Source organism: Rhinolophus hipposideros (assembly GCF_964194185.1).
Source record: "Rhinolophus hipposideros genome assembly, chromosome: 21".
Taxonomy (NCBI): domain Eukaryota; kingdom Metazoa; phylum Chordata; class Mammalia; order Chiroptera; family Rhinolophidae; genus Rhinolophus; species Rhinolophus hipposideros.
The window spans coordinates 9,435,299-9,463,116 of record NC_138067.1 but is presented as its reverse complement, the minus strand read 5'-3'; the positions used below and the strand labels follow the sequence as shown (position 1 = coordinate 9,463,116).

At 40.1% G+C, this 27,818-nt stretch overlaps 1 protein-coding gene across 2 annotated transcripts; it reads left to right on the top strand.

Moving 5' to 3' along the window:
• The first annotated feature begins 305 nt into the window (after positions 1–305).
• BBS2 (Bardet-Biedl syndrome 2) lies at positions 306–22,932 on the top strand. Of its 2 annotated transcripts, none has more exons than XM_081032162.1 (17): positions 306–597; positions 4,731–4,958; positions 7,059–7,184; positions 7,447–7,509; positions 8,317–8,394; positions 11,147–11,251; positions 11,334–11,420; positions 13,938–14,073; positions 14,317–14,456; positions 15,318–15,462; positions 15,552–15,723; positions 16,349–16,478; positions 18,029–18,160; positions 18,648–18,785; positions 19,425–19,537; positions 21,598–21,746; positions 22,460–22,932. In XM_081032162.1, exons 1-17 carry the CDS (start codon positions 481–483, stop codon positions 22,564–22,566), a joined length of 2,166 nt encoding a protein of 721 aa, XP_080888288.1. In that variant the 5' UTR covers positions 306–480; the 3' UTR covers positions 22,567–22,932. The 2 variants fall into 2 exon arrangements, with proteins under 2 accessions (XP_080888288.1, XP_080888289.1); XM_081032163.1 differs by lacking the exon at positions 306–597 and adding an exon at positions 731–1,055.
• The last annotated feature ends 4,886 nt before the right edge of the window (positions 22,933–27,818 follow it).

The following is a 27,818-nucleotide window of genomic DNA, read 5'->3' as shown; positions in this document are numbered from 1 at the left end:
ATAACCAAAAGCAAGGGGCTGAATAGGCCCTGGACGCCTGTTTCTTGACTTGATGACTCTGGCGTGCGGCGGCAGTGTGCGCGGAATCTGCAGCGGGGCAGCTTAGTTGTGCTGCTAAAAGCCCCGGGGCGCACTGGTTCAGACACAGCCACTGCAGACGCGTTAGTGGGGTCGAAAAGAAGCTGCATAAGCCACAGCAACAGAACACAGGGCCCCATCGATGGGATGGAACCAACCTCAGTCTGGGCCCCGGGGAGGCCCCGCCGCGCAGCATCAGAAGCCGCTGGGCGGGTCTGCGCAGCCGCAGAGGTAGCCAGCGGCCGGCGAGGGGGGCACCGAGGCCGCGCGCTGCTTGGCTCCCGGCTTGAGGCAGCTGGAGCCGAGTCGGTCTGGTCCCTGCGCCCCTCGCCGCGGCAGGTGGGGCTGGTTCCGCTGTTCTGCCTCGGGCCGCGAGCCGTCTTCCCCAGAGCCGCCGCCGTCATGCTGCTGCCCGTGTTCACCCTGAAACTGCGCCACAAAATCAGCCCCCGCATGGTGGCCGTAGGGCGCTACGACGGGACTCACCCGTGCCTGGCGGCCGCCACCCACGCGGGCAAGGTAACAGCTCCCACTCGCACGGCGCCTGGGCTCCTGGAGGCCTCGCCACCTCCGCGGGCCTCTACCCTGCGATCCCGCCCCTACGTCTCCGACCCCGCCCCCAGCCAGGGTTGCCCGGCAACCGGTCGGCGGCCTCCCTGTAATTGTCAGTCCTGCGCAGAATAGTGAATAATGGTGTCTCACGTGAAGGGCGTCTCTGAGTAGTTAACTTTACTTGTCTTCGGGTCCTTAGACGTGGACGATGTTGGAGTCCCTGTGCAGAGGGGGATTTTAGGGAAGAGAAGTCCGCAGAAGGGAAGGGGCTTGGTCAGGGGTAGCAGTAGTGCCGCAGCAGACCTCAGGTTCCAGCGCAGGGCCTCTCTGCCTGTCATTCCGGAACTCTTTCCATGATCTCATGCTGCCGCAAGCCAAACAACTGGACGGAAAGAAAGAATACAGAGACTCTCCTAAATTCAATGGTTGGTTGCACTTTTGATCTTTATCCACGGACATTCACATCTTTTCCCTTAGTTTATGCACTAACTACCTATTAGGTGCTTACTACGTGCCAGGTGCTGTGCAAGGTGTGGGAGTCAGAGAGATGGAAAAGATATGGTTATTCAACAGTTATCAGACATACTGAACACCTCTGTGCTAGATGTTGGGGATTCAGAGATAAAGCTGAAATCCTTGCTTTCCGAAAGCTTATAGTCCAGAAGGGTAACAGACAAGGCAAATCATGGCACTGTATTGATGGAGGCACGCCCCAAATACATGGAATACACTGACACCAAGTGTAATAACTTCTAACAGGTACAAAGCCTTATTCCATTATCTCAGCATCCTTGCTACAATGCCAAGGGCAGCAGCATAGCACAGGTATGTTGGATCCTGGCTCCAGTATCTACTGATTTCATGACCTTGGGCAAGGTGCTTAATAATAGTATCTACCACACAGGGTTGTTACCAGGACTAAATAAGTTACTACTTGTAAAACATTTGCATATAAGAAATGGTCACTGATTATTAGCTGTTTTTATTATTATTACTCCCACTTTACTGACTAGAATAGTGGTTCGGAGAGGTTCAAAGTAATACTTGAGGTCACTCAACTAGAAAGTTGTGGAAATGAGATTAGAGTCCATGTTCTCTGACCCAGTGTGGATTTAATAAACTAGCATTTATATGATTTGTAGTTTTGAAGACACTTCCACCTATGTTGTATGTTATGTGATGTGCCTTGGGATATGTAGGTAAAGAGTAACAATTCATTTTCATTAAATAGTATAATGAAGTAAAGCACTTAGCACAGGGCCTGGCACATAATAATGTTAGTTGTTGAGAGGCACTGACAAATGCCAAAAAGAGATTCAGGTTGGTTCTGCTGTAGGTGAATAGCAGCTAAATAAATGGGCCGAAAAGGGCCCATTGATATTAGCTCAGCCCCTAATTTATTGAGGGCTTACTATGTGTTGGGCTCTGTTCTTAGCTCTGCAGGTGCAAGGGTGAATGTGACAATCAAGTGTCTCCTCTTGGAGCTTCTATCTGAGAGGTGGAGCCAGACAATTAACAGGGAGCAAAATGTATACACACACACACAGTGTCTCCATAGAACAAAAAGAGGAAGGGCTAGGGATGGTGGGAGAGTGCTATTTTAGGCAGGGTGATCAGATAGGCCTCTGTGGATAACTAAGGATCAGAGATTTGAAGGACAGGAGGAAATAAGCCCTGCAGATATGTGGGGTAAGTTCCTTCCTGGCAGAGGAATCAGCCAGTGCAAAGGGCTTCAGGTGAAATATGCTTGGTGTGTTCTAAGAACACAAGGCGGCTGCTGGGGATGGAGTTAGGGAAGCCGTAAGGTAGTCAAGGGCCAGGTCATACAGGGCTTCTAGACCCGGTGAAGACCTTGGTTTTGATTAAAGTGATGGGATTTGGGTTATGTTTTATATATAACTTTAGCAGGTACTGCAAGAGAGATTCAGGGAGCTGTGTAGGAGTGGAAGCAGGAAGGTGATGAGGCAGAGGTTTCTATGGAGCCCTTTTATTAGAATGTGACTTAGAGTAGGAGGCAGGAACATTTGATTCTAGGTCTGTTTCTGAAGATGGCTGAGAGAGAGAGAGAGAGAGAGAGAGAGAGAGAGAGAGAGAGAGAGAGAGAGAGAGAGAGAGAGAGATATCTGTGTACTGTGTAATTGGACACTTTATGTTCAGAACTTTAAACCTGAAAAGTTCTGACCTGATCTTTTATCTTGAGACTTTTAAAAAAATTGGTAATATTTTATGATTCGAGAAATATTCAAATATATTCTCCTTTAAAAACAAACATTCCAGGTAAAGCTAAAGCCCTTCTTGACTGTTGGCGCCTGTGTTTCCAGATTTTGTCATTACAAGTGGGACTCTGTAGTGAAAGTGGAGCTGGGATTTGGTCTCTGAGCCTGAGCAAGGATACTTTTAAAAGGGGTTTATTGCAGGATGTCATCAGTGGTTTTCTCTGGGGACATTTTTCCCTCTCACCGTGGAGCTGAGGGGCCAGTTGAATTTATATTGTCAGCAGCACCCCCTCAGCCAGAGCAAATGTGGGAACTTCAGCCAGTCCTTTGCGTGAAGACACTGGGAGTGTGATCCATTTGCTGTGTGACTGAGCTTGGCTTTGTCCTCGCCTTTGGGACAGGGAGGTCTCCTAGGCACGGATTTCTGTGGTGGAGAACAGCAGGAGGGGAGCTAGGGAGAAGTCACACTCTTGGGACTCTTGTTGCTCTTGGCAGCAAACCCCAAATTCTTTCCATTCCAATTGCAGTGAACATGAAGTCCCTAAGTTATTTCCCCTCCTATTCTTTTTCAACTTATCTAATTGCTAGAGGAATCCGTAACAATTCACCTGTTATAAAAGGAAGTAAGCTGTGGCTAGAGCTTCAGACCTGGAGCCAGACACCAGGCTTCATGTCAGCCCTGTCGCTTATCAGGTGGAGAGCTTGGGAAAGGGCCTGAATCCCTCGGACCTCACCTGCAAACCAGGTGAGGGTCACACGCAGTAACGTTTGTAAAAGCATGTTGTGACGTATTACACAAATGAAACATGAATAAAGTCTTCAGTGGCTACACACCTTTCTAGACGTTTCTAATCAATTCTTTTGAAAATTATTTTGTTGAATAGGCTACCTGTTTAGGTAATAATTTGAAATTAATCCTGTTTGGTTTTAAACCAAAGAGATGAAATACTCATTTAAAATTAGTGAATTTTAGAACTGAAAAGGGCTTAGTCCAGTGTTTCTTTTTCTTTTTTCATATTGCCCCCCACCATGGAGTTTTTTTTAAGAAAATGAAAATTTCCCTAATGAAATTTTAATACCACAGATACACTGTATGTCTGTTTTTCTACTGTGGCCCTTTGTAGGTAGAGCAGGCCATTCTAATATCTAAGATCCTCCCACCTCAAACCCAGTTACCCCTCTTGGGAGTGATACCACCCCTTTTGAGAAGGCATGTTCTAGTCCAAACCTCCTTTTTACAGATGAAGCCCAAAGAAATTCAATGATTTGTGAAAACACTCAGGTGATTATATTTATGATGGTTGAAACTGCTAACTTAATTAACTTTGGGTTATTTGTCTTACTACTATAGACAAATATGAACGCTTTCAAGATGCTTGATTTGTATGACTCAGTTTAAGTTTGTAAAACAGATTTACTAACTACCAGACTATTTTAACAGTTAGGAAGTGAATTTATTAAGTGCTTGGATGAAAGTTACTAAAAGAAGTGTTTATTAGTCTATTTCCTGTGATCTTTTTGGTGTGTAGCAATCATTGTAGCTGGAAGCAGCTTCCTATAGGTTGATGAGGAAAAGGCTGGTTTGTAAGCGTGCTTTAAGGTCATTGTGCTGGTGGGTAGCACATAAGCTGCCCTGGTAAGCGGCAACTAGATCTCGTCCATTTCCTTGTTCTTTACGGGAACCATTGGTCTTCCACCACTGATAGGGGCTGGAAGCTAGCCATGCACAGAACTGTGTTGGGAGTGTTTCAAGTTTTGCAGGTTATTAGAGTGACTTCTTGTTAATGTTGATATCTGTTAATAGCCTGCAGTCTTTTTTAAAAAAAAGTATGTTAATTTTACATTTTGGTGTTAAGGGAATATAATGAACTGTTTTTGTTTTAGGTTTTTATTCACAATCCTCACACACGGAGCCAGCATTTCAGTGCATCCAGGGTCTTCCAGAGCCCCCTGGAGTCTGACGTTTCACTTCTCAACATTAATCAGGCAGTCAGCTGCCTGACTGCAGGAGTATTGAACCCTCAACTTGGCTATGATACTCTTTTAGTGGGAACACAGACTAATCTTTTGGCTTACGATGTCTACAATAATTCAGATTTGTTCTACAGAGAGGCAAGTATACCCCTTTATAACCATGAAATTCCCATTACCCATTAAGGGTCATTTTTTTTTTTTTATGCTTGAAAGAGATCAGACATTTATTTTGGTTTGTTATATGGCTGTTGTAGTGTCGTTAAACAACATGGAGATTTTGCCATTTACATCTGCTTGACACTTACTTGTTTGGTCATGGTTAATAACCGGTTTCATTTTCATTTTGCTTTTCCCTCATGAACAATGACGTAGAACCTTTTTTGGTGCTTACTGCCTATTTCTATGTCTTATTTTGTGAAGTCTTTAAGTCTTTTGCCTATTTTTTTTTATTGGTAACGTGTGTATTATTGATTTGTAGACATTCTTTGGATATATTGGGTACAAGTTCTTTGTCAAATTTATATGTAACAAATATTTTCTCCCAGTATGTGGCTTATTCCAATAGGTAGGTATCTTTAGATGAGAAAAAGTTTTGAATTTTGATGAATTCCAGCTGATCACATATTTTGTTTTTTCTTTAATGATTAGTGCTTTTTCTGTCCTAAGAAATCTTTGGTCACATAGATATGCTTCCTGTTTTTGTACAAGACTAGAATTAAGTTTAGGACAATATTAGTCAGGGTTCCTCAGAGAAACAGAATGAATAGGATGTGGATACACTTGTACATAGAGAGAGGGGTAGGGATGGGATATATTTTTAAAAATTGGTTCACACGACTGTGGAGGCTGGCAAGTCCAAAATTTGCAGGGTCAGCCACCAGGCTAGAGACCCAGGGAAGAGTCGATGTTGAAACTCAAGTCTTAAAGCAGTCTGGTGGCAGAATCCTTCCTCAGGGGTCTGTCTTTTTCCTATTAAGGCTTTCAGCTGACTGGATGAGGCCCACCTACATTGCAGAGGGCAGTCTCCTTTACTCAAAGTCTCCTGATTTAAATGTTAGTCTCATCTAAAAAATATCTTCACAGAAACATCTAGAATAATGTTTGACTACATATCTGGGTACCATGGCCTCGTCAAGTTGACACATAAAGTTAATGAACTCAGGGATTCAGCTTTACAATTGAGTTGAAACCTTTCAAAAATGAGATTGTGATAGATATTGTGAAATTACTCTCTAGAAAGACTTCATCCCCTCAGAATGCGAGAGTGCCTGTTATCCTATCCTAGCCAACAATAAGATGGTATTATTCTTTTTCATCTTTGCCAATCTGAAAGATGAAAAATGATACATTGTGAGAATGGACATTTTTCATGTTTGTTGGCTATTTATATTTCTTCTCTAATGAATTTTCCATTTATTTATCTTTTTGCTTGGAGAATTGACCCTTTTCTTATTTATTTGCTTTTTAGTAACTCTTACTAAAAAAATATATTTAAAAACTGTCTTATATATAGCAATTATTTTTCTCAGTTTACCATTTAGCATTTAACTTTATTTTTTGATTGATTGGCCATTTGGCAGTTTTGATTTCTTATGAAGTCTTTTCTTTATAGCCAATCATTTTTTTTAGAATAGTTTTCCCATTTAAAGATTGTGTAAGTAAAGATTGTTTTTCTGTACAATAAACAGTTAGCGTTTACAAAGATATCCTTGAATCTTCCAAAAATAAATTATGCTTTTGTACTTTACTCAAGAAGTCTGAGACATGTATTAATTCTGGATGGTAGGACTATAGGCGTTTGTTTTATCATTCCGTGTACTTTTTAGTAACTTTACAATGAAAACGATTACCAGTAAGAGAACTGGGAATAAGTCTTAAAATGATTTCCATCTAAAATGGTTAACATAGATGAGAAAAGTTTGGGTGTTTTAAAGGCCTGAGTCTTAACTCTCTAACAATTTGCCTGTAAACCTGGTGGTCCTAGAGAGCCTTGGCTTTTGTAGCAGCTTATTGTAGCAGGTCCATGTATAAGGCCAAGGGCCTGCGTGTATGTAGGACCTCTGCTCATCCGTGCAGAAGCATACATACGCCAGTGCCCGTCCTCAGCGGACAGCCCTGGACTGCCTCTCAGGTGACCATGTGGCTTCTCACAAATGATGACAGGAATTTGAGTATGAAGATAAACGTGTTACCTTCAGTGCACCGTTATCTGAGATTTTATCTTTTTTTTCTTCTTAGGTAGCAGATGGGGCCAACACAATTGTGTTGGGGACACTGGGAGACATTTCCTCTCCTCTTGCAATTATTGGTGGGAATTGTGCTCTGCAAGGTTTTGATCATGAAGGAAATGATCTCTTTTGGACGGTATGAAGAACAAAACGTTCTCTTTAGTATTCTTAAATATGTTTACTTTTAATGTTCTTTATGTTTTGTTTGTGTTTTACCACTGACTATAATGAGTAAGATAAAACAAAATAGAACCATGTTTATAATTCTGCATGTTAAAGGATATGCAATTTGAATAACACATGTTCGTGGTTTTTATAATCTACTCTTTCATGTAGCTACTATAGTCAAATTAAGTGAAAAAAGATGGCATATTCATGATATTTGGTTTGATTTTCAGGTTACTGGAGACAATGTTCATTCCTTGGCCTTGTGTGACTTTGATGGTGATGGGAAGAAAGAGGTACAGTGGGGAGGAGACACTTCTCTTGTGTGTTCAGCTGAATAAATTCTCCTGTGACGGTGGTATTTGTGTTGAGGGAAGTGTTAGCTTCTCATGATTGATTTTGGGGCTCTGTTGCCTAAACGAAGAGCTAACTGGTCTCATTTGTCTTTCTCCTCTCTTTTGAACAATAAATCACTTTGTCTAATACAAAAATCAAGGCCATGATGTTTCAAAGACACAGGACAGGGGGAGAGGGCAGAACAGTTGATGGGACCACAGTCGTGTTCACGATCTTATAACTTGCTTCTGATGCTTTGAAACCATATTAGTAGGTAGTTTTCAATTTTGGCCAACTTTTTCAGGAATGTCAACGTTTTAGAGATTGGCTCTTAGCTTTGAGATAATTGTTATGCTTACTCTAGAAATTAGCTTCTTGAGCAGCCAGGGAAGTGCTGTGTTGGGCAGTGACTTACCCCTCTCTTGTCCATGGACACCGGGCTGTGGCTTTTGATATGGGGCTTCCGTCTGCAGGCAGAAAGGGGCTGAACCAGGAAGCATTTTCAGGTGCTTCAGTCTGGCAGGATGTGTAGCCCACGTGGCAGGATAAAATCTCTAGCAGCCACCTTTTCTCCATTGACTGAATTTGTTGACCTGCGCATTAGAAGGTACCTTCCTGAGCATTGGATTATTGGGAGACCGGAATTCTTGGGTAGCAGTAGCAACATACAAAACATTATGCAATTTTTTGTTTTATTTATGGAAATTTTTCTGTGTTCATTTGCTGAACTAAATATGCATGATGTTTTATTTTCTTTTTCCTTTCAGCTACTTGTTGGATCTGAGGATTTTGACATCCGAGTTTTTAAGGAAGATGAGATTGTGGCAGAAATGACAGAAACAGAGGTAAGAAGTACCACCTCAGAATTACGGTAACCTTGGGCAAGCTGGATCGGTCAAGTGTAATATCTAAAGAGAGTGGTGGGACATCTCACAATCTAGTTTTAGGGTGAAAACTTTGGGGATTAAACAGAGCTGTACAGTACAGAGAAAGAAGTATTTAAAATCTTGTGGAAGATATATTTTGAAAAGACTGACTAAATAGGGGAATAGTATTGAGCACAAAGACATCTAACGAGTTATTACATTGCCATCATCGTCATCATCGTGGCAAACATTTATTGAGCACCTGATGTATGCCAGGCACTGTTCTAAGTGCTTTACATGAAGTAACTGATTTAACACTACAGAAACCCTCTTAGGAAGGAAATATTATAATTCCCAGTTTACAGATGAGGAAACTGATGTTATGTTTCTTAAGTTACTCATACAAGGTCATGGCTATTAAGTGGCATGGTCAGGATTTGAACTTTTGTCCTTTATCTTCCTTCTCCTCATCAAGTGTATTAAACGCGATGAATCAAGTGCATAAATGAGGTTTTTATACTTTTTCTCTTCATTCAAATTAAGTACTTCTTAGGCACATTTCTCTGTAGGTAAAATTAAAAATTAGATGTAAGAGAGCTTGGCTAGTTTCTTTGTGATTAGAATTACTTCATGTAATTGAACCTGATATGTTTCTTGAAGACTTTAAACTTCATTTTTTTAAAGCAGTGCCTAAGGTTGCCCTTATTCTTTGTAGTTTTGACATTCTTAGCTTATAGCTGGTTTTCCAGGATTGAGCAAGATGGAAACAGAAAAAAGAACTAGGATAGTCTCAATTAAGGAAGGAGAAGAAGAGGAAGGAGCAGTGGATTTGAACACTGTGAATAAACAGGAAAAAAGGAACAACAGAAGGAGCGCTTAGAGGTTAGAATGGTGGAGTTCTGCATAATTTAGTCAAACGGTGTTTGGGAGTCTATCAGAAAAGCTTGGGGACACTGGTCTCAAACACACACTTGACCATTTGTCCTTGCTTCTTGCCACTTATAAAAGCTGTCTAGGAAAGTTAGGCTTCTGTTCCCCTTACTACAAAAGGAGACCAAAAGGCAAAACAGGCACATTGATATACAAAGTGTTATCAACGAGTTTAACTAATTTACTTTATCTTATAGCAAGAGCCATAGATTTTTATGTAGTCCTACTATTTATATATTCAGTTATACTTGTAAAGAGGTAGTTGTGGACAGAGAAGAAATGAAGGGGAGGATGAGTGCCAAAAGCAGCAGTCTGAAGATGTGTCTGTACACCTGGTTCTGTTGTATGTATGCGCTAAACGTGTTTTTTTCTGGAGAGAGGGTCCTTCTCTTTCATTAGCCTCTTAGAGGGGTTTGCTACCTCTCCCTTCCCCCTGCTGAAACACCACCCTGAGACTCACTGGCCTGTAGGTGCTATGTCCTGCATTATTATTTCCCTTTCATTCAAGTTTATAGTAAATCTTTTCCCATTTGGTAGGAATCATTCAGGGTTGTTTTTTTCTGTTAATTGTCGATACTAGATGTGAGGGGAATGCATTCTTTGAAACACCTTTTTCCTAAATCTTAGAAAAGGCAGGGAGAACTTAAAATAGAACTAGGGATTTGAGGTGACGGTTGATCCTCTAGTCCACAAAAGAATGAAACTAGTGAACTAAGGAGGGCTAAGGGACCTAGGGAATATAGGACCAAATTTATGAATATGTGGACTTTATAAAACTGTTCATTTTGGGTTCATTTCCTTTCAGTTTGATTTTGCCTCTAGCTCAAATGTCTTTTCCCAGATCAGCAAAATCATAATTCATTTGGCGGTTGAACAGTACTAAGTAGCTCCAGAAGAATGCCTTGAACTAAGTAATTCTGAAATCCTACACAGCACTTTGTATTCAGAGATAAGTGATGTGGGTGGTTTTGTAGAAAAGCAGTAGGCGTAGAGGAAATTATATAACGATTTTCTGCTATATAAAATTTATTTCTTAATATTTCTTGTACTCGGCTCAGAATTAGAAAGTAGATCCGCAGAATCTTAGATATTATTAAGCTTTGGTTTTAACTTTAAAAGGTAATTTTGTTTAGTATCTAAAATTTTACCTTCTTGAGATGTTAAATCCCCAAACAGTCCTGTAAATATTTCTGTATAATATATGCATTCTGTATATTGTTACGTACATACACAGGTCCATGTGTTTGGCCTTTTCACTTTTGGAAGGATTATATTTTTTTCTGAAAAATGTCTTTCATCTCTAGCAAAAAAAGAAATTGTCATAGAAAGAAAAGTAGACACCTAAAAGATACTCACCTATGGATTTGATAAGTCTTTTTAAAATTTAGACTGTGGGATATTGTAAGTTAAGGAAATTAGAGTAATCATTAAAACAGTTTGGGTTAATGTGTATAACATCTGTTGTACGTACTCTAGATTTTGTGTATTCAGTTTATTTCCTCCTTAATCCCTCAATTTTATTGTTTTTTAAATTATTTGCTGAAACTTGCCATGTAGTCTTGATCTAAAATAGCAAACTTTGTGAGTTTATTTCTGATTATCCACCTCTGAAACAGATGACATGGGTCACAGAGAAGAGGAATACATTCCCCACTAATGGATTGAAAGTGCATTTAAATCTAATTTTAACACACTTGTAGCAAGGCATGCAATTTTATAAAGCCATTCTTCACATTAATTTGAGCCTTAATGAAAAGTTGTTGTGTTTTTATGTATTTATTTTTTATTTTTTTTTTTGCAGATAATCACCTCTCTTTGCCCCATGTATGGTAGTCGATTTGGTTATGCCCTTTCCAATGGCACAGTTGGAGTTTACGACAAAACAGCCCGATACTGGAGAATTAAAGTTAGTAAGATTCAGACTGGATATTCAGGGATTTTATACATATTGAGAGACTTCTGCACTAATTATTGGAATTCCTTTTCAGTCCAAAAATCATGCCATGAGCATTCATGCTTTTGACCTTAATTCTGATGGAGTGTGTGAACTGATAACTGGTTGGTCCAACGGGAAGGTAAGTTTAAATAGCAGAGTTCAGCTATAATTCAAAGTAATAATGGTCTGAGATATACTGGCTGTATGATTGAGAACAGTGACATGAGGATACAAACTTGCATTCCTTGGCTGTGCTTTCAAATTTAACTTCATCGTCTTTCCACATTTATTTCTTCCCGCTATAATTGTGAACACTACAGAGTGAGTGAGTGTCCTTGTGGTCTTATGGCCCTATTTGGGGGGTAATCTCCTGAAGAGTCTTCCTAAATTTTTCCCTTGAAGGAATAAGAATCCATGAAGTCAGGGTGATCGTGGACCAGGCATGGACCAGTAAAAAAAGGAATTTTAATAAACAAATAATGAACTCTTTGTATAGCTCTTTTCTAATCTTAAAACTGACTGCAAACCTAGAATTAATGGAATAATCATATCATACTATTTTCCCATAATTCCAAAATAAAATCTGTTTTGCTTTCTTTCCTAATTTTAAACTTTAAATCAAAATTTTCTACAGTCTTTTGGATTTTCTACAGTCTCTTGTCTAACAAGACAAGTCAGGATTGTCTTGTTAGAAACTGCCAAAGTAGCTGCCAGATCTCCATGGCTACCATTTGCCCTGGATTTCTTGTCTGTCAGTGCTGCATTCCCTGGAGATCAGCTAATTTCTATCTTTTCTTCTTTGATTTTTCTTTACTTTTGGCCAGTACCTTGTAACCTTCCTTTGGTATTGTGTGAAGAACAGATTCTAAAAAGGTGTTATGTTGGTTCCTGCTTCTTCACTTGGTTTTGTCTTTGGTACGGGTAAAAATTTATAAAGGAAGACTATGTAGTTGTTTATTAAGAAACTTGAAAATCCATAAAATGGACTCTATTCTGGGGGAATATACATTATTAAGATTGATTCAAGAATGAGAAATTACTAGACTTGAGAAGTTATCAAAAGTTACCTCCAGATAGAACTCTGGGGCTAGATGTTTTTTATAAACACTTTCAAAATGTTAAGGAATTTCTATTATATAATCTGTTCCTGAACACAAAAAAGATAAGAAAATTGCACAGTTCATTATGTAAGTAAAAAAACTGCTGATATCTAAACTTAACAGAAAAAGCATAGAAAAAGAAAATGTACAAATACAACATGTGAATGTAGATGAAAAAATACTAAATAAAGGCAACCAGCCAATTAACTTGGTCTTTAGCAGGTCATTTGTTGAGTTAGAGGGCCATCTTCTTTTCCAGGGCAAAATCTCCATGTTGGATAAAACAAAAAAAGCAGAATATCCACAGAAATATTAATCTGTAGCCCTGCTTTTTAGTTAGCAGTTAACGCTCGTTTGCTAAATATTATGGAAATACAGTCCTGAAAGCCTTTAAGTAGCTAGAAAGAAGCGAGTTTAGTTCAGTCTGAGTTAGCGGGTTGTGTTGATTGCTGAGTTTTGGTAAAATACAGGCCATTTGTTACTTCACAGGCGTTAACATCCATAATTTTCAGCCTTCCGTGATGTTATTAATAGCATGGATACATGAATGTGATGTTCTCCAGACAAGGGGTAGGAGCTAGTAAAAGGCTACGACCTAAAGTACCTCTTTGGTGCCAAATTTTGCCCACGAGGATGTTTACGAAAAGACAAAACTAGTGAGTGGCATTGGTCATAAAGATGATTGCTCCACGAGATTTTTCTATCGCTAGCCTTTTATTGATTATATTAATATGTGTTCTCGCTTAGAACAAAATCATCAGTTTTAAATGGTTATCCTTCACCGTTGTTTTTGGGATGCATTTGTTTCTGATGAGCCCGTTAATTCTTTGCCTCTCTTGGGAAGAGGAGATCAAAGGGGATAGGACGACTCTGTAAGGTATCTCGGTAGTTTTGATGTGGAAGAAGTACTCTTAAACAGGGTTATTATAAAAGGTTGTATATATGGTGGAGGGTTGGGCTAGTTTGGCGTTTTTCAAACTTTAGACATAACTGTATACATGTATACATAATAAAGGTAAAATTTGTATAGAGAGCTAACATTTCTCGTATACCTCTGTGTGCCTGGCCCTTTCTAAGTGCTTCACATGAGTCCTTCAGGCCTCACGCCAACCCTAAGAGGTGTAGGTGAAGTCACTGTCCTCATGTTCTTGTCACTGATCCCCTGATGAGCAGACCAAGCACACAATGGTTAAGAAACCTGGCCACAGGCCCACGGATAGTAACAGCAAAGCTGGAATTAGAACCTGGGCAGTTTGGGCTTTTGCCCTCTGCTGTATATACTCTGTGTGCTGCCTCTCAGCTAGCCCATCTCCAAATGAAATATTATGTAAAGGCCAATATGGAAGACAACTTTTATTTCAAAAGAAGAGGAAACCACAGCTAGTGAAGGCCTCTTTTGGGCCCCCCAGGACCCAGTGGTCACAGGTGCCTCCTCAGAAGCCACAGGGCTCCACAGAGTACTCTTGAAAACTGCAAAACGAAATGACCTTTAAAATGCTGTTTTTTTAAAAAAACTGTAGCATAAGCGATTTTTCAAGTTCTTATTTTATTTTTAGGTTGATGCTCGAAGTGACCGAACTGGGGAGGTCATCTTCAAAGACAACTTTTCTTCTGCAATTGCTGGTGTGGTCGAGGGAGATTATCGGATGGATGGCCACGTCCAGTTAATCTGCTGCTCAGTGGACGGGGAAAGTAAATTGGGATGGGGAAAATCCTTGAGAAGTCAGATTTTCAATTTGATTGGGTCAGAACATCAGGAAATTCCATCCTAAAGTGTTTGTGTTGATATCCTCTTGTCCCTGTAAGTTCACCTAAGTTGGGGAAATGAGAACCTAGGTGTTTGTTTGTAAGACCAGGTGATCGATGACTTAGAAGTAGACCTGGCTATCCCTGGGAATTCCTGTAGTGTGGTGAGTGTTTTTTCCTTCTGTTCAGTCCGGGGCTACCTGCCAGGCACGGCTGAGACGAGAGGGAACCTCATGGACACCAGCATAGAGCAGGATTTGATCCGAGAGCTGAGTCAGAAGAAACAGAATCTGTTGCTGGAACTCCATAACTATGAAGAAACTACCAAGGTAGGTCCTCTTGTGAAGGGGAAGTGGAATCTGAAAAGTTGAGGAAGACCAGGAGGATTAGCAAATGTGACAGAAGAATGAGAGCGGCAGCGTCTGCCGCCGTGCTGGCTCCCTCCTACCCCTGGCAGAGGCGCAGGTCTCTTCAGCTCTGTCGCCTGGGTCAGAATTGAGAGGGCACGGTTCTTTTCATCTAGAAACTCCACCTCCAGGCAGCTGACCTACAGAAGTCGTTGCCTGAGCGGGCCAGGACATTGACTGCAGCTCTGTTTGTAGCAGTGAACAGTTGGAAGCAACTTAGATGTTGACCAGCAGTAGAGGAGTATGTGCTGGGGAATGTTAAGCAGCTCAGAAGAACGAGGTGTATATACTTGGACTGACATGGAAGGCTATCTGTGGTATTATTAAAGTGAAAAACAAAAGGGGAACAATATGTATGGACTATCTTGTAGCTTTTCAAAAACATAAAAAGTGACAGCTACAGAAGCTGTGTGTGTACGTGTATGTATCAAACTGCCAGAGGACGAGCTAGGGAGTAGGATTTTAATTTGTCCTGTCATGCATACCTGTATTTGAGTTTGCTATACTAAGTGAGTTTTATTTTGGTATTTTAATAGGACAGTATAACAAGGTGCAAAAGGCATGCTAGGGTACAGTGGAGCCTACACACAGAAAGGGACAAGGGTACTTTCGCTTGGGAACAGGCCAGGTGGAGCAAGGGGGCACTCAGGAGGAGAGTCCTCTGAATTCCAAAGCATCATGACCAGTGTGTCTATTGAAGCAGAATAACCGTATTATTTAACGTGGACATTCGTTCGCTGTTTTGGTGACGGATGAGTTGGAAGCCAGTGGACTGTTTTGCAGGCCGAACTGAGCAGTCCACCCAACGAGGCGGATGGGCAGCGGGGCGTCATCCCAGCCAACACGAAGCTCCACACCGCCCTCTCAGTCAATCTGGGGAACGAGACTCAGGCTGCTCATGCAGAACTCTGCATTTCTACGTCGAATGGTAAGAAGCAATTTTCAGCTGGCATTTCTAGGTACCTGTGCCATCTGGGAGTGGCTCTTGAACTGTTTGTTGTTCTCTCTTCCCTGCAGACACCATCATCCGAGCGGTGCTGATTTTTGCCGAGGGAATTTTTCTAGGTGAAAGCCATGTGGTACACCCCAGCGTTCACAACCTTTCCAGCTCCATCCGCATCCCGATCACGCCTCCCAAAGATGTGCCTGTGGATCTGCACTTGAAAACCTTCGTGGGTTACAGAAGCAGGTGAGCCTCTACGAGTCACAGGTCACTTCCAGACAGCACTCAGAGGACAAGGCTTGTAGATTTTTCCACTAGCCAGGGATTCTGTGGGGCCAGACGAGCCATTTAATGGTTCTACCCATCCAGGCAAGGTTTCCCACAACCTTTTATATCCCTAACTTGAAATCTTAAAAAAAAAAAAAAAAAAAAGTGTTTAAGTTTAAGATGGTTATTTTCTGGTTTTAGTTTGATGATTTTATAATCACAAAAGTTCAAGAAATTAATTGATGATCTGCCAACTTCTAGTTGTGACCACTAAGACTACAGGGTTAGGATGTATGTGTTAGAATTATGTATAACCTCAGCTAGCGAAGAAAAACCACTGGATTTGGGGAATGTGCCTTTTCCCATTCCTTTTAGGGTGTTTTAAACCCTTGGCACATGTATGCGTGTATGTAGACCCCTGTTCTCTCTAAATCCCAAACCCCATTACTGTAGTACTGTACAAGTTTTGGGGGATTTTGTTTTCATCACGAAACCCTTAAATATCAACCTGATGACTCAGTAGTGACTTTATTTTTGGGGGACTTCCACTTTGAAATAACATTCCACGGGAAACTATTGTCTCTGTTCCATTGTTTGGCCACAGCACCCAGTTCCATGTATTTGAACTGACAAGACAGCTGCCCCGATTCTCCATGTATGCGCTGACCAGCCCGGACTCTGCCAGCGAGCCACTCAGCTATGTCAACTTTGTCATCGCAGAGCGGGCCCCGAGAGTGAGCATCTGCCCTTTTTCTTTCAATACTTTTGTACCTTAGAATCCTTTGGATGTTATTTCTTAGAAGGGAGGAATTACACAAATGAGTTATTTGGCAGCAGTACATATGACATGACAGAATTATTTGCTTAGAGTTGGTTTATAACCCGTAACAAAAATATTGCTAAAATATCTCCTCTCACTTTGAAAAAATGCACACCTTATTTACTTGAGCAATCCTTAGTTACTGGTGAATTCTTACCAGTTAATTCCCTATTTCTCGTTATGATCTTACTGTGGTTGTCCTGACCTAGTGTTTCAAGAGAGTGGGCCTTGGCGCTGGGAACATTTTTGAGTTCAAATACTAATTAAACAAATTAACTAATTAACTTAACTGATTAAATTCTTAGTGATTTTGGGGAATGCCTCTCAAGTCTTAAGCCTCAATTTCCTTATGTGTGAGGCTAGTTTTACCTCTCAGGGGCCCCTGGGGATTACATAATTGATGGGACAGCACCTTGAAGGTTTAAAGGGCTGACACCAGTGGACTTGAACCATGGCTGGGCTTCAGAATTCTCAGTGAGGCTTTTTAATCATGTAGATTCTCAGGCCCCTGCCCAGCCTGTGGAAGCGGGACCTTCCAAAAGGTCACAGGGGCTTCTGATGGGGGACCTGTGTTACAAACCATTGTAAAGTACAATTATTAATATGAAAGCTTATTGTTGACTTATTGTGTGGACGTAGCTCTGTCTGCGCACACATAGTTCATTTAAAAGTTTTTAAAGAATGGACCGGAATAGCTTTAAACAGACTACGTTGTCCATGATATAGCCATAGAAGAGCTATTGTGTAAACAGAATTAGCATCATACCTGAGTCGTTTCTACATTGCATTTAAGATTGTCTAAGTCGAAAATGCTAGTAAATGATGCAGGCTGTGGGGCCAGACACAATTATGAATGCTATTTAAGAACACGTATGAGGAGGCAAAAGGGAGTGTGGTTAGTGTTTTCTTGGTGGCGGTAAAGTATAATTCTTTACCAACCAGTGAAATGAGAAAGAGGGATAACTCTCAATTGGGTGCATGGGTGGCTCAGTTGGTTAGAGCGTGAGTTCTGGGTAATAGGGTTGCCGGTTCGATTCCCACATGGGACAGTGAGCTGCACCCTCCGCAACTAGAATGAAGATGACAAGCTGCTGCTGAGCTGCCACGGAGCTGCCACTGAGCTCCCGGGCGGCCGGATGGCTCAGTTGGTTGGAGCGTGTGCTCTCAACCACAAGGTTGCCAGTTTGACTCCTGCAAGGATGGTGGGCTGCACCCCCTGCAACTAAGATTGAACAATAGCAACTGTACTTGGAGCTGAGCTGCACCCTCCACAACTAAGATTGAAAGGACAACTTGACTTGGAGCTAATGGGTCCTGGGAAGAACACACCGTTCCCCAATAAAGTCCTGGAAATACACACTGTTCCCCAATAAAGTCCTGTTCCCCTTCCCCAATAAAATCTTACAAAAAAAGAATGATTGTACTTTAAAAATGGAAGTTCATTTCATCCTATTCATTTTTTAGGTTGTTATATGGCTCAACCAGAACTTTCTGTTACCAGAAGACACTAACATTCAGAATGCTCCATTTCAAGTGTGTTTCACATCTTTACGGAATGGTGGCCAGCTGTATATAAAAATAAAACTTAGTGGAGAGGTAATGTTTACTATCATGGGCATAGATTTCTCATGTAGTGTTTATCATTTAGTGCAAAGTGAGGTGGGTTACACCAATCTCAAGGTTGTAAAACCACGCGTTTCAACTTAGTCTGTTAGTGTTAATCATACTAGACACTGGGGTATAGTCTACAACAGTGGTTTTCTGCCTCCCTCCCTCCCGCTCTCCTTCCCATCAGCCTGTCCTTGTCTAATTTGGGAAGGGTTAGGAATACAGAGGTGAACAGAAACATTTTCACTGTTTGAATGATTTGGCTGTTTATAAGGCTAAAGGATTGCTCTTCTAGTTTACTGCTAGAAATAACAAATGTGGTTTGTAATTTCCTTGAGGGCTAAAGCCTATCTTCATCATCCCATATAAAATTATGCTCAATAAATGTGTCGATTATGGGAAAATTCAGGTAATTTCTACTAAGTTTGTCTTTAATATCTGAGGATGCTAAACTTGTCCTTTTTTCTCTGGGTAGATCACTGTAAATACTGATGATATTGATTTGGCTGGTGATATCATCCAGTCGATGGCATCGTCTTTTGCTATTGAAGACCTTCAGGTAGAAGCGGATTTCCCCATCTACTTTGAGGAATTACGAAAGGTGCTAGTTAAGGTGAGGGCACCTGGGTGGCTGCAATTGTGAAGATGTGGGAGAGGTCTAATACTGTTTGAAGTGTTTCTCTTAGGAAACTGTATGTATGTTATGTGATAGTCATGTTTTAAATAATTTTTGTAAATTCTTAAAATCAAAATTGAACTAGTATTGGAGAGCTCATTAAAGGATTTCTTTTACAAAAGTGAGTGGTTAGCTCTTGCCCACCCTGCCTTCTATGTTTGGTTTAGGGGAATACTTTAAAAAAATATATCGCAGTTTCCTTTGCTAACCCTTCATCTTATCTGTTGTGTCTATTTACTCTTTGGTTTAATGCTTTCCAACAACCCAAATTCAAAAGAAAAATAACAATCGTGATTGGCCCCAAATTATAACAGTATTCCCGCCCCAGACCCCTAAAATGTTAATATGTGTGTTGCTAGGGCTACCGAGACTAAGACATGGAAAGGATGCACAAGAAATGGCATCTTGAGTGTTAGAGGCAGCACAGACCTGTTACTTCATTGAGGAGATGAAATAATGGGTAAAGATGGTACAAGTGAACGGGGAAGAAAGGGTCCTTGGTTGTGGTAGACAGTGTCTTCTCAACCAGTCTAGTTAGGGAGGCCGTGTTAATTCCTGAGTGTTCATGGTCTCCAGGTGAATGAATACCATTCAGTGCATCAGAAGCTCAGTGCCAACATGGCTGATAATTCTAATCTGATCCGGAGTTTGCTGGTCCGAGCTGAGGATGCTCGTCTGATGAGGGACATGTGAGTATTTACCGGGGCTAGGGCAGGTACAAAGTTAAAAATGTCAGCAACGTGGAATAGCGACTCTCAGATGCTTCTGATAGGAGTGTAAATTGGCACAAGGACTTCAGAAAATAACTTGGCATAATCAGTAATGTTGAAAATGTGCATACCCTACGACCCAGCAAGTCTCCTGGTTTATAACCTAGAGAAATCCGTGCACATATGAACCAGGATATATATTTGTACAAGAATGTTCATGAAGGCATTGTTCATAAAAATTGCAGAGTGGAAACAATCCAAACTAGCATCAACAGTATAATGGATAAATCATGATATATCCATACAGTGGAGAACCACACTCAATGAGAATGCATGTATCTCAGTGCCATGCAACAACATGGACAAATCTTATAAGCATAATGGAGATTGAAAGAAGACTTAAAAGAATACGTAGAAAATGCTTCCATTTATATTCATTTGGAAATAGATGCAACTGTATCCTTTGGAGAGCATATACAGATGATAAGAATATACAGATGCGCAGGGAACAGATTATCATACAAGATAGTATTTTCTCCTGGGGAGGAGGGATGTTCAGAAAGAACACATTCGGAAGCTTCTGGGATGCTGGCAGTGTCCTTTTTCTTGACTTGGTTAACCAACATTTGCTCTGAATTTTTCTGAATGTGTTTTACATAATAAAAAGGTGAAAACAAGTATGTGCAGGTCTAGCTTCTTGCTTGTTTAGATGCAAAATTTATCTTTGCAATAAAATGTACTGAGGTGGATTCACTAAAATAGTTGACCAGATAGATAAAGTAGTAAGTCAAAGAGCTATTGCTGACTTTAGGCATTTAACTGTGCTAAACTGGAGTAAAGTGACCACCAACCTCTAAATTCCTTTCATCCTGATATTTTCTATTTAGAGTCTCGTGTATATATTGGCTGTTATTTTCTAAAGTCATGCAGTAAATTAGCCCTTATTAGGTTTACATTTTATACAGTTGTGTTGTTGCTACCACAGTCAAGACACAGAGTATTCCATCATCTTAGCACCTCTCTGCATTGGTACCCCTCCTGCCGTCCAGTCCCTGGCAACCACTGAACTGATTTCCCTCCTTAACATTTTTCCTTTTGCAAAATGTCACATAAATGGAATCATACATTATGTAGCCTTTGGAGACTGGCTTTTTTCAGTTACCATAATGCCTTTGGGATTCATCCATGTTGCATATATCAGTAGTTTGTTCCTTTTTATTGCTGAATAGTATTTCATTGTATAGATAAACCATACTTAGTTTACCCATTCACCAAATGACATTTGGATTGTTTTCAGACTTTGATGATTATGAATGAAGTTGCTATAAACATTTGCTTACAGGATTTTTACAGACGTGTTTTCATTTCTTTTCGGTAAATTTCATTTCTTTTGGGTAAATAACTTGTAATGGGATTGCTAGGTTGTGTAAGTATATGTTTTACTTTGTAAGAAACTGCCCAGTCATTTTCCAAAGTAGCTGTTCCACTTTGCATTCCCATAAGCAGTGCACGAGAGTTCCAGTTGCTCCACGTCCTTGCCAGCATTTGGTATTACCAGTTTATTTTATTTTAGTCATTTTAATTGTTGTGTAATAATATCTCATTGTGGTTTTAAGCTTATGAATCTGTTAATTGTCTAAAAATATTTTATTAAGAATTGGTGCATTTTGTCTAATGAGTATTAATCTGAAACTCGGAAGACAGTCTATCATCTTGCTCATTTTTCTCTACCAACACTCCCCCCGACCCCCTGCCCCAGCACAGTGGGCACTTGATAATCTTTGGCTCTTAAATTACACAAACCATGCACCGATAACCAAGGAAGACCACTTGTCTTCCACCTATTTGGATGAAATATTAATAGAATATTTTGATAGACTTCTCAATGTTTTTAAAGCAAACTTGAGCAGTTACCCTGTTTTACTGATAACACAGCTAAAAATTTGGTGCCTTCTTTATGAATCTAAGACATTTGCAAGTTTTTTCATTTAAATCTGCCATATGAGGTAGTGATGTTACATTTTTATTGATTTACACAGGAAAACAATGAAGAATCGCTATATGGAACTCTACGACCTTAATAAAGATTTGATAAATGGATATAAAATTCGCTGTAACAATCACACAGAGCTATTGGGAAACCTCAAAGCAGTAAATCAAGCAATTCAAAGAGCAGGTCGGCTACGTGGTGAGTCCTTTCGTAGCACTGTAATTGGAGATTTTGGGGTGAGAACCATTGAAGATTCTGGTAGCTTCAAAAATTCATATTGGGGCCTGTATCTATAAAGATACTTTTAATACTCAAGCTGGCATGAGTCACTTGCGTTTCAGTCAGCCTGTTATTTGGCTTTAGTTAGTCTCCAGTTTTCAAAGAGAAAGAAAGCTTTTAGCAACTTTTCTTAGATTGTGCTGTATCCTCTAAAGAAAAACCTCGTGGCATATGCCCAAGAGGAAAGGCTTACATACCCCTATTAGAAAAAAAGAGACTGAAAATTAATGAATTAAATGTCCAACTTAAAATAAAATTTAGAAAAAGAATGAGAGTAAACCAAAGGAAGCAGATATATAGCCAGAGATTTATACCTAAAATCTGCTGTTTTGGGTCAGTGCTTTTCACCTCCCTTTAGAAATAATCTTTGGTAGGTGAATATGAGCTTTGATCCTTTTGTGTTAACACTGACTTTTGGTTTCTGTTTGAGATGGATTCTACTTTTGGTTTATAATAAATTCCCTCACAAAGGTATCTTTTTAGGGAGTGGTAAGATACATTAGTTGAATTTGCACTGCCTGTGACTCTTTCCTATCCTAGTTTTATGCTGTTTTAAAGCTGGCCTCTCATTTTATAATTTTACTTTTAATAATCTTTTGGATTGTACTGATTTGATGTTTCTTCTCATACAGTTGGAAAACCAAAGAACCAGGTGATTACTGCTTGTCGGGATGCGATTCGAAGCAACAACACCAACATGCTGTTCAGAATCATGCGGGTGGGGACAGCTTCTTCATAGGCGAGGAAAGAATAAGTAATGAAGTTCCTAGAAAGTGTTTTCCCTAAAAATTTGCTTTGGATCACATCCTGGTGAACCCAAGGTGCTGAGAATGAAAACCACCTTGGTGAATTGTACGAATGAAAGACAAAGCATTGTTTCTGAAAAGGTTATTCACTTTCTATTTTTAAAATCCATAGTACAGTTGCCAAATAAAACTAGGTTTGTATGGAGGAAGGTGAATACTTTTGAAACGCTAGGGCCTCAAAGTCCGGTTTTTCTGTATGTATGTAAAGTTGGTGTATAGATACATCTTTTTTTATATAATTGAATTTGTAATTTTAAAACGGGTTATCTGCCTTTTCATTAAAATTTAAAGGTGTTGCACTTTGTACTGACTGATTCTAAAATCACCACCATTACAGAATTGCATAAACCGTACAGGTATTACATAGAGAAAACATAGTGTGCCTTCTTTTTGATTACTGAAAGGTGGGTATAAACAAATTTGTACTACAGGAAAGTCAGTTCAGTGTGGTCTATTAGTTGGAGTAACGTTAACTGCTGAAACAAATAGACCTCAAATTCCTAATGACCCACTTATTTCTCATTTATGTAAGGATTTCTCTACAGTTATTCAGGGACCCAGATTCCTTTAGTCATGTAGCTGTGTTATCCTCTAGGGCAGCCTTTCTCAACCTGAATTCTCTAGAAAAATAAGCCTCAGAAAAATGATTTGGATGAATATTTTCACATTCATTGCATACAATGAAGACATGATGGCATTGGGCTGAATTCTCCCCTGGGAACCCTATTTGAGGAGGGTTGCCCTAAGTCCTTGTAGTTATGTATATCGAAGCCAGCAGAAAAGGAAAAGCTTTTAAAGGCTATAGTCTGGAAATGTCACTGTCATTTCCCCTCACATTCCAGTAGCCAACATGGCCACATCTTATTGCAAGGAGACCAGGAAATGTTATCTGTGTGCCTACAAGGAAGAAAAAGCTGGGGTTTGTGTCAGTAGCTAGCACTTCCTTCCCCATAAGAGTTAACGTTTTGCATTAAGGTATATTGCAGGACTGGTTTAATGACTAAAACATTAGTCAGTTTTCACATCTCAATAGTATTCATGTGAAGATGAGGGGGAGGGGCCTTGCCAGTGAGGTATTATAAATTACTTTTGCTCCTTTCCTCCATTTGGCCATTTAAGATTACCTCTTCTTTTTATGAAATGTGAACTTTTTGGAGTCCTAATTTTAATGAGATTATGCCCTGTAATGTCTGTTTTGCATTTTCAACCTATAGCTCAAAAGACATCCACATATACTGTTACTTTCAGTAATCCCCGAAGTCATAAAGAATCTTATATCTGCCTCAAAGGTGAGGAAATGGAAGTGCAGGGATTCATTACAGTGTCATCACAGAGCTTCTGGCAAAACTCGAGTCCCACCGTTGAGTCCTTTCTGTTACCCATAGTCTAACCTATACCTTTTGTGATTAAAATCCCCAGTTGGTGTTGGTTTTAAATTGTACGGCACTTTTCATTTAACAGAATAATCTCATCAAAGGCCATTCTGTTGTTCTTCAGCCAGAAAACTTCCTCTGACACCTAAAAATTATTTGTGCGCAAGGCTTGAAGGGGTCGACCTGCAGCAAGATATTTATTTTTAAGTACTCCTGATTTATAGGTTACCAATAGGTTATTTTCACTTTAATTTGATCCTCTTGTTATTAGTATTTCTGAGCTCATCGAAGCAGAATATTTTCTACAGCATCCCACAGCTTATAAGTTGCGGTGTGGAGGTTTGAAAGCAAGTAGTCATGGCTCTTTCTGCTATTCCGAACTTCCCAAGCTTGGAAAGACTGGATGAGCTGAAAATGTTCATAAAACATTCAATTACCTCTTTTTCTCCTGTTAGAAGTCACCATGTTCAGCTTAGGGATGAGAAAAACTGGTTATCAGTTATTTCTCTATTTTGTTGTCCTATTTTTTTATCCTAATAGAATCTGAGTGCCTTCTAGAAGCTACAGTTTAAGCTTATTTTGTTGGTGGAATTTTTTTGAAACTTTAAGTGAACAATACTCAACCTTCATTTAAAAATTGGTCTTGAGGATTCTGATATCTGGTAAGAAGCTTTCCAGTCATTTTTGAGCATCCCTTTTAAAAAGTTACCACCACCAGATACTCAATATTTTAGAGAGTATGGTTTTTATTATTTCCGTGTCTGCCTGTCCAAATACATCAAGGCTTAGCTGAAATGCTTTCTCCTTAGGAGACCTTTCCTCGCCCATGTCTATTCCTTAACCCTCATTACTTTCTGTGTTTACATAAATCTTAATCTCCTATTAAGTGAGAACAGGGTCTGCATTCTAATCAGCTTTATCCTTCCCATGGTGCTGAGCGAATGCCTTCAGCACAGAAAGGCATCTGCTGTGCTCCATGGGATTGTCTGTCCTCAGTCAGCCTGTCAGTAGCTTCAGAAATCAAAGAACTAGGATCTTTATAACTATTATGCAATCCTAGAAGTGCTTTACAAGAATGATTTTCAACATTATTAAAGTTTCAAATTTTATAATTAGCAGTTAAAAAATCTGCCAGTGCAGAGTCCTGTGATAAAACTAAATTATCTCCAATTTTACTTTGAAACGAAAGTACAAGATGACACCCGTTGCAGCCTGGTGTTTTGCATTTTGCCTTTTTCCCATCTGGCCCCTGCCCACACTATATGCTCTAGCTCCTGAGTTATCTTCTTATTTGTATGGTACAGAAATCTGCTTTTCCCCAAATGGTGCCACATGGACAATTTCTAAGTAGTTTTCAGAACTGTCCATGTGGACTGACTCTTCCTCAGTCAGAGAAGGAATCATGTTTTTGTAGGAATGGCCAGTTCATGAAGGCTGGAGAGCCTACCTCTGGTGTCACTCTATCAATGATAGAACCCTTTTAACAGGGGTTGTGTTTTCTCACTCAGTTTTAGTAATGGTAAGTATATAATGGATTGAAGAGCTACCGCAACCATAAAACTTCGTGTTGAAAAAATACTGATCTAGGATAGCCCAAGCGTTGATATTTTTTGGTATTCTGCAGAAACAAACCACCACATTGAGTGGAGTTTGGGAGGCAATCAGTGAGCAGCAGAAAAGCCAGGTTCAAAACCTAACAGCCTCTTTCTCTTCTAGGTTTCATTTAACACATCTTTAAAATGAGGGACTGAAGTTAGATTATTTACAGGGTTATTCCTTAAACATTTTATTTTTCCTCCTCTTAACAGAAATGCTAATATGCTCTCAAAATAACTTTATGAAAATTTTCTTAATTTCTACCATGGACAACATATAGAGGGGATTTGTTATGGGATCTGATTTTACACAATCGAGAGGAGGTGCCAAGTAGTGTCCGTAAGGCTGCACTCTGTCTGAGGCTGGAATTTGGAGTCCATAGGACAGGCAGCTGGGAAGGATGTAAAGTTGGGAAGAACAAGAACAAGCGGGAACCGACAGGCAGGAACTGGAGCGCATGAGGACATATTAAATCTGCATTGGTTCGTGCGTCGGGTCTGACCTTGACGGTGTGGGCATCCTGCAGAAACTGAGACCCTTGATCAGAGAAGCTGAAGGAAGATTCACAGGAACAGGCCCAGCTGCTGACTGACACCAACGAGGTGAGCCAGTAGGTAAGTGGAAAGGAATGTGAGACATAAAATGGCTACTCTTCATTTTGGCCCTCCAAATTCTGCATAAGAATCTGTAGCTCATTCTAACTGGAAGCATACGGAAGGAAATGCTGGGAAATGTAGTTCAGTCTAGCCAAGTTGATGTGTTACAAAGCACCGCAGTGGTTGTCCCAAGATGGCGGGATTCCAGGTGACCGTTACTTTATAATTTTGCATGGTTTAATTCTTCACAATGAACATATATTGTTTATCTAATCTGCAATGCATATAAAGCTATTCTCTTTGAGGAAAAGCAGCTTTTCAATCACGGGGTATCCTTAGTGCAGAAAGTGACCTCAAGTCACGCCGTCCCTCACAGTACAGGAGATGCTGCTGCAGATGATGTAACTGCCAGCACCAGCAGAGTCTGGCTCTCAGGGATCCTCTCCCCTCGGACACTGACATCCCTTTTTGTAGTGTGGAGAAAATTCTGCTGTGCTGATGGACCATAAACACGTTGAGAAACGAATGCACACATTTTACCACTGTGTAGTGTGCTAAGATTTAGGCCCAGCGCTGCAGAACCGACAAAGCTGGGTGGCCTTAGATGTCACCTAGAGCCACAACTCTCAGACTATTTCTGCAGCGTGGCACATGACAGTTTCACCTGCCCAGCACATTTCCTTGGGCCTTCCTGGGGTTAGGCCTCTGACGGGGTATTAACCAGAACCTCAGTCTCTCTCTCTCTGTCTCTCTCCTTCTCTCTCCCTCTCTCTCCCCCCGCCCCCCCGCCCATGAAAACACATCAGAAATAAGTGAATGAAAGTAATATTATAGGGATGACCTCTGGTCTGCAGGAACTTAGAAGACAAGCCTTAAAATTTAAACCATTAGTAACAAAGTAGTTGCAATCTGACTTGAGTGTCACTACACTATGTTTAAGAAGTGTGGTCTCCAAAACTGTAGGCATGTGAAATAGCCCAATGTGGTGTGGGTGTGGGGAGATAATGAGAGAACTACTTCTGGGTATTTCTTTTTATCTCATCCTTTACAAATTAGTGTTTGTTTCATAACAATACTGAATATTAGGGCATCTGTAAAATTTATAGTTAAATATCCATATAATGGACATACAAGTTAAAACATTCCCTGCTGACTGGGGTGCAAAATCAAAACATTTACGAAACCATCAACCTAAAAGAAAGTGAAACTCATTTTCTTCATTTAAATGCAAACTCTAGAAAATAGTACTCAAAGTTTTAGGATATTAAAGAAGATAAAAGCCCAATGTTTTTCCTATTAATTAGTAAAACCCAAAATAAAAGCTACGGCAATAGCTAATAATAAATGTAAAAAAAGGGAAAGGAAACAGGGAGACAGTATTTGAAAAATGAAAATACCATCTTTCAACTGAAGACGCCCCCCTCCACACCCACACACATAGGTACTATTAGGTCAGTCCAAAAATAATTGCCGTTTTTGCAATTATTTCTTTTAAAGAGCAATTACTTTTGCACCAACTTAATAGTTATTACATAACCCCCAGAATAGTACAGGGAAAAAGGAATTAATAAAAGGGATAGCTTCTTGACATTCTGATGAGGCCTTTTAGCACGTGGTCTC

What these genes read in the sequence shown, in the direction of transcription:
- BBS2 (XM_081032162.1), top strand. Translation starts at nt 481, where the DNA reads ATGCTGCTGCCCGTGTTCACCCTGAAACTGCGCCACAAAATCAGCCCC. An exon ending in CTGCTCAGTGGACGGGGAAA is followed by an intron (nt 14,074 to 14,316) that starts GTAAATTGGGAT and finishes CCTTCTGTTCAG; the next exon opens with TCCGGGGCTACCTGCCAGGC. An exon ending in TCGCAGAGCGGGCCCCGAGA is followed by an intron (nt 16,479 to 18,028) that starts GTGAGCATCTGC and finishes TTCATTTTTTAG; the next exon opens with GTTGTTATATGGCTCAACCA.